The 6159-nt window shown below is 65.7% G+C and overlaps 2 protein-coding genes across 2 annotated transcripts in view; one reads left to right on the forward strand and one right to left on the reverse strand.

Moving 5' to 3' along the window:
• Positions 1-2242, reverse strand: part of CHLRE_03g187950v5 (uncharacterized protein) — a 9516-nt gene extending 7274 nt beyond the window's left edge. Inside the window, exons 1-5 of the mRNA XM_043061138.1 lie at positions 1964-2242; positions 1602-1741; positions 1048-1312; positions 638-829; positions 26-358 (exon numbers count right to left, since the gene is read on the reverse strand). Of these exons, the coding sequence (XP_042926267.1) occupies positions 26-358; positions 638-829; positions 1048-1312; positions 1602-1741; positions 1964-2107 (1074 nt within the window). The 5' untranslated portion in view covers positions 2108-2242. The remainder of the gene's footprint in view (positions 1-25; positions 359-637; positions 830-1047; positions 1313-1601; positions 1742-1963) is intronic.
• Positions 2243-2382: 140 nt separating this feature from the next.
• On the forward strand, positions 2383-5839 carry CHLRE_03g187976v5 (uncharacterized protein). Its single transcript, XM_043061139.1, has 8 exons — positions 2383-2956; positions 3199-3521; positions 3843-4020; positions 4233-4320; positions 4649-4695; positions 4993-5149; positions 5491-5585; positions 5758-5839. Exons 1-8 carry the CDS (start codon positions 2855-2857, stop codon positions 5776-5778), a joined length of 1011 nt encoding a protein of 336 aa, XP_042926268.1. The 5' UTR covers positions 2383-2854; the 3' UTR covers positions 5779-5839.
• The last annotated feature ends 320 nt before the right edge of the window (positions 5840-6159 follow it).

Raw genomic sequence — 6159 nt, forward strand, 5'->3', positions numbered from 1 at the left:
TCCCACCACCGCCCCCCACCCCCACCTGCGGCAGCTCCGCGCCGCCCTGCCGGCCGTACGCCGCCGGCTGCAGCAGCTCCGGCAGCAGCTGGATGAGGTCCAGGCGCTGCAGCACCCGCAGCTCGCGCACGTTGGTCACCAGCCCACTCAACGGCACCAGCCACAGCCATGGAGGGCCAGACTCGGAACCGCCGTTGCCGCCTGCGGCTCCGCCGCCGCCGCCTGCGGCCCCGGCGGCATCGGCTGCGGTGGCGCCGGGGGCGCCGGCGGCTTGCTCGGGGGCCGGGTCGTCGGCGAGGGGGGCGCCGTCACCGTCGTGCTCGGTGGACACGTGGGCGCCCACCACCAGGGACAGAACCTGGTGGGAGTGGGCAGGTGGGAAGGAAGGTAGGTGGGTAGGTAGGACGGGAGAGGGCGTTGAGGAGGAAGGGGCGCAGCAGGAAGCGGCAGGCATAATGATGGCGGCAGGCCCAAGTAACCGTGGTCCACGTGCCATGAAGCCGGCCAGTCCCTAAAGCGGCCAAGCGGCCAAGAGGCCATCTTCCCAAACACCTGTAACACGCAGACGTCGCTGTTCCCCTCCCCAGCCCTGAGCCCCCATTGCCCTACCCGCCGCTGCCGCCTCTGCCCGACTCACCGCCTTGCAGGGGCAGTCCTCCCTCGCCCGGTGCTGGGGGGCGCCGCAGCACGGCCGCACCGACACCTCCACCGCCGAGCCCGCGTCGCGGCACCGCACCCGCACCAGCCCAGTCAGCACCGGCACCGGCGCCTCCGCCGCCTCGCCCGGCTCACTGCCGCCGCCGCCCCCTCCGCCGCTCGCTCCGGCGCCCTGCGATGGCACATGGTCGGTGAGTGCATGGCCGGATAGACGGCGGCCCTTCAACTGGCGCAGCCCGCATGTCTGTATCCTCCAAAGCCCCTGGCCCGCTTGGAAAAAGACACATGCCAGCACAGCGACGCAACGCACACATCTTATCTTTAGCACATGCTCCAGCGACCCACCTCGGCACGCGATCACCCTTCAACAGCACCCTCACGTGCACCTACCTGTGTCCAGCGGCCCGCGCTGGCCGCCGCCGCACGCGCCTGCGCCCACAGGTTCTGCGGCGCCGGCACGCCCACGCCCGCCGCCGCCGCCCGGCCCCGCTGCTGCCCCTGCTGCTTTCCTGCGCCCGCCGCGCCGCCCTCGCTGAGGGCCTGTGGCGGCGGGCGCACCAGCACCACCAGCGCGCCCTCCCGCAGCGGCACAGAGGCGGCGAACTGCGCCGGGCGCAGTGTGAGGTGGAACACGCCCTCCCTGGTGGGTGCGCAGCTGCGCGGGAGAGGGGCCGGGTGCCACGGCAGGCACGTGTGTGTGCATGTGTGTGTGCGTGTGTGTGTTTGGGGGGGGCGGTAACAGTCGTGCGCGGTTGGCCCGCCCGCCCGCAACCACACCACAAAGTACCGTACTGCACCAACCCCCACACGCTCACGCTCACGCGCACGCGCACGGCCGCACGCGCACGCTCACGCCGAGGCACAAGTGCAGCCGCACGCACGCGGCCAAGCACACAAACGCTGTTGGGCGGGCTTTCGTTTACTTTCTTAACACGCGACCTCACCGAGTGGCCACCACGGGCCAGCCGCGCCCCGCATTCATGGCCTCATCGAACTCGGACCGCACCGCGCCGCGCGCCTCCTCCAGCAGCAGCGGCTCAAAGGTGCGCCGGTACTGGGCCTTGTCGGAGAACACCAGCGGGATCTGGGGGCGGGGGGGAGGAAGGCGGGGGAAGGTGGGGGAAGTGGGAGAGGAGGGGAAGGGGGGAGGAGGAGGAGGGAGCGAGGGTTGCAGGATGGATGGAGGGCAGCAGGATGTAGCCTTCAGGGTTCTGACATGAAACCCCCAGGCGCCCTCAAGGGCGACCCGTTTGCTCATGTAGAATGTCTGACCTCCCCTCCCGCGCATGCCTGTGGCGCCACCAACCTTGGTTGGAGGCGGGGCGAGCGCCTGACACGCCGGCTGCCAGAGGGAGCCGGTGATAACATCCAGCTCGAGGCGCACTGCCTCGCCGTCCTGCTGGGCCCCGCCCTCATCGTTCGCCCGCTTGCGATTGCCCTTTACTTGCATTTACGTGAGCTTACGCCCGCTGGGACACAGATCGGTGAGGCCCCCGCCAAACCGTGCAATTCTTGCGTTTACTCGTTTCAGGCCCGTTTGCGCCATGCTCAATTTGATGGTGATATTTTTGACATATTAATGTGCATCATGTTACTCAATTTAACAATCATGTGGCGTCTTTCGTCTTTCGCCTGGTCGGCACGGGCACGATGTGAGGTGAGTGCAGGACTTATGCCATGCGTTTGCTTACAGCATGACAAGCCCGATAAACACTAGGGGATTGATGTTACAAGTTCATGCTCGTAGATTGGTCCAAACGAGCCAGGAAGCTCATGGACCGCCAAAACTAGTCTCAAAAGGATAAAACTAGGGGAGGGCGGGGAAAGGGGAAAAAATGTTAATGCACGCTCGCCCGATTGTGCATCCTTCACGGAAAGTCCTTCCTACAGTACTCTCTGTACTTACCTAGCTTGCTCTACCTGTTAGTAGTTGCATTTCCACTCACTTTGTGGAGACGGCTGGCAGGCTTTGCTCCGAACATGTGTGCATGCCGCGGCACGCAACTCTAGCCCCTTAGTTTAAGCCATTTAAGGTACTTGATGTAAGAAGCGACTTCAGTGCTGAGGAAACCTTGGCTGACGCCTTCAGTCCCTACAGAACTGACGTGAATTCTGCGGGGAGCTCAGTTCGTCGTCCGCTCGCCGGTCGTTGATCTCAACGGCGTGCAATTGCTTTCAGTTCCAGTAATCAAGCATAATGGGCAACGAAGGCAGCAAACTGGACGGTGGGGAGGAACCTCAGCAGCGCATTGTCCTTGAAGTGCCAGGGAATGGCACGCACCCTGAGCGCAGCAGCCGGGTAAGCACTTTAAGTGTTCGTAGCGGTGTACACACGAGGTGTCGACGGGCTTTTGAAGCGTGGCTTCGGCCAGCCCCTGCCCCGGTCGAACCCAACCGAATAGGTGCTGCCTGCACGCCCGCCCTCGACCGACCTGCGATATCTGCTGCGCGAACCACGAGTGTGCGTGTATGCCCCAAGAGCCTCAACACCCCCAACTTCCCTCCTCACCCGCCCCTGGCCCCCCTTTGCACGGCACCCAGCAATCTTCCTCCGGCGGGCCGCCCAAAAGCACGGGCGCGGAGCGGCCCTCCACCACAACGCCGTCCTCCAAACAATGGATGCGGCCGTCCCAGGCGCGCGCCGCCGCAGCCACAGAGGCACGCCACGCCGCCTCCCGCTCTGTGCCGTCCTCGGCCCGGCCCAAGCGACCCTCCAGCAGCTCCAGCGGCCTTGAGCCGCCGGCGGTGCCGCCAGAGGTGGCGGCGGCGGTGGCGGCGGAGTCGGCCTTCCAAACCAAACTGGAGAACAGCAAGAAGGAGCTGGTGAAGAAGCTGGCGGTGCAGATCAAGAGCATAAACGTAAAGTGAGGAATTGGGCATGGCCTGGGACGGCATGGCAAAATGAGGCATGGGCGTGCCCGCATGGATGTTGCGTGGGTTGACCGATGTCCGGACGGTGGCGGGCGGGGAGGTCGGCAGCAGCGGCCCCGCGGCGGGGGTCAAAAACCCGCATGGGGGCGTGGCGGGCTGGCGCTGGTTGTGCTGGCGCTGGTACGGGCGGTGTCAGCGGAGACCGGGACAGGGCTGCTCGACCCGGGAACAGTGAAAGTAATCCCACAGCCCGCAGTGTGGGCTTGGAGTTGAGTCGTTGACTCCCTGGCCTCAACTCCCCCAACTCCGCCCAGGGACCCCGCCGCGCTGCACCCCTCCCGGCCGGCAGTGGGCAAGGGCTCCGCGCTCAAGGGCGGCGACGGCAAGCCCAGCTGGCTGTCCAAGCTGACCAAGACCAAGGCGGCGGCGCTGGAGGCGGTCAAGGACAAGCTGGCCAGCGGCAGGTACCTGGAGCCCATGAGCCAGGAGCAGGTGCGGAGGAGCTGGGAGGAAGGCGGGAGGTGATGGGGGAGGGCAGGGGAGGAGGTGGATGGGTTGTGGCACAGGGTGGTGGAGGCAGGGGTGTTGCGGAGCGGGTTGTGTGGGGCGGTTGTGAGCGCTGAACCCAACAAGGCGCGAGAGGGGATCTGGATGTGTGACACACCCGCCGTGTGACGGCTGCTGTCCCTGTGCGGCCCGCGCAGGTGGGCGGGCGTGTGGAGGACAGCCTGGGCGGCAGCCTGGAGCCCTTCGGCAACTTCCAGGGGGCGCTGCACGACATCATGGAGGCCGGTGCGGCGGGGGCGGGCCGGGAGGGGGAGCGGCAGCGTGGGGGGGGGGGGGGGGTTGCAAGGATGGGTACAGAGAAGTGTAGCGAAGTGGAGGAACAGAGACCAAAAGGGCACAGGGGAAGGAATGGGGTGCGGGCACTGGTCCGGAGGCCATAAAGGGTTTCAAGCTGTTCGGGCCGATGCTGAATTGGAGCGGAGCGTGCGCGAGGAGGAGATGCCCCTTTTGTTTAACGATGCAAGTACCCGTGGCAGCGGTACGGCGAGAATCTTCCCCCATCCCCAGCTGTGCCGTGCGGTGCCGTACGCCACCCTGTCATTGCCGCACACAGGTGTGACGGACGATGTGTTGGACCAGTTCTTCTTTGACGAGGAGGAGGTGGGTGCGGGGTTGGGGGAGAGCTGCGGGGGGGGGGGGGGTGGCGGGGGGCGGGAGCACGGGGGCGGGCTACCGTTAACGGAGAGCCACAGAAGAGGGGAAGCGCCCCGCTTGCGCAGTGGGGGTGCGGGCGGGAGGGGCGGGGCTCGGGGCTCGGGGCCCGCCAAGGGGTGTCGCAATGTCATTCATAGTATGGTAGCTGCCAGCCTAGCCGCCACCCTGGGGAGCACCCTTCCCTCACCTTCTCGCGCCTCCCTTCCCGCCCCTCCGCCCCTCCTCTCTCCCCCCACCCCTCAGGAGCGTGTGCTGCCCACCTATCAGAAGTGGCAGATCATCCGGCACGCCGCCGAGCAGGTGCTGGCTGTGTACGCCAACCGCTCCAACAGCCAGTGGATAGAGGACGAGAGCTGGGCGGCGCCCAACGTGGTCAACACCACTGCAGCCTCAGCGTCCAGTGAGTGGCGGCGGCGCGGTCGTGGCGGGGAGGGGGTTTACTTTCATGATCAGTTGAAGAAGTGGTAGACGGTAGACAGTCTTGGGGAACAGCAATCGTTGCCGACGACGTCGACCGCGGCGGGGAGGGGGCAGGGACGGGCAGCGACTGGGGAGCGGCGGGACGCCGCTTCACTCGTGGTGCACCGCTAACCTCCCCTCTACAACTTCCGCTCCTCCGCTCACTGCCCCCTCCCGCCCCTACCGTATTTCCCCATGCTCCTGCTCCTGCCAATGTCCTGTCCCTCTGTGTGTCCCTCCTGCCCCCCTCCTGCCCCCTCCCCCTCTGCCCCTATCCTGCAGTGTACGCCAACGCTGTGGACGCGGCCATCACGCAGGGCAACATCGCGCTCATGTTCATTGACGACGGCCGACTGGCGGAGATGGGCGGAGACGAGGTGTGTGGGGGGGGGGGGGGGGGGCCAAGCCAGGGGCCAAAATGGGGGGAAGTTTGTAAATATCACCCCAAACTAACCCAAACCCAACAAAAACGAGCGGAGCACAGGCAAAGGTGTTAGTACCAAGCGATAATACTTATGGAATGTGGCCTGAGGCTCCTGGAACCACCAGGGCAAGCGGCCCCGGCAATAAATGTCCCCCCCCGGGGGGGGCCAAGCCAGGGGGAAGGGGTTTTTTGTAAATTTTACCCCAAACGGGGCCTGGCCCGGGGCCCGGCCGACAGGGAAAGAAACGGTCCTTTCGGCCCCCCCCCAATGAACCCTGGGGTACAGGGCCAGGGCCTCCACTCGTCTCCCAAACACGCTGTTTGCTCCCCACTACCGAATGCCCCGGGGTACACCGGGAATCGCCGCCCTCCTCGTTTTCTGGTTCCTCCCCAACCCCTTCTTTCCCAAGCCCCAATCCTTTTCCCCGCCCAAAAACTTTTCTCCAAATGAAGGGTTAGCCCCCGCACCAAACACACACACACACACACACACACACACACACACACACACACACACAGGCACCTTC

The sequence above is a fragment of the Chlamydomonas reinhardtii genome, chromosome 3, assembly GCF_000002595.2.
Source record: "Chlamydomonas reinhardtii strain CC-503 cw92 mt+ chromosome 3, whole genome shotgun sequence".
Taxonomy (NCBI): Eukaryota; Viridiplantae; Chlorophyta; class Chlorophyceae; order Chlamydomonadales; family Chlamydomonadaceae; genus Chlamydomonas; species Chlamydomonas reinhardtii.

Coding starts and splice junctions, on each gene's coding strand:
- CHLRE_03g187976v5 (XM_043061139.1), top strand. CDS start 2,855: ATGGGCAACGAAGGCAGCAAACTGGACGGTGGGGAGGAACCTCAGCAG. Junction 2,957..3,198: donor ACCCTGAGCGCAGCAGCCGG/GTAAGCACTTTA, acceptor CACGGCACCCAG/CAATCTTCCTCCGGCGGGCC. Junction 5,150..5,490: donor CACTGCAGCCTCAGCGTCCA/GTGAGTGGCGGC, acceptor CCTATCCTGCAG/TGTACGCCAACGCTGTGGAC.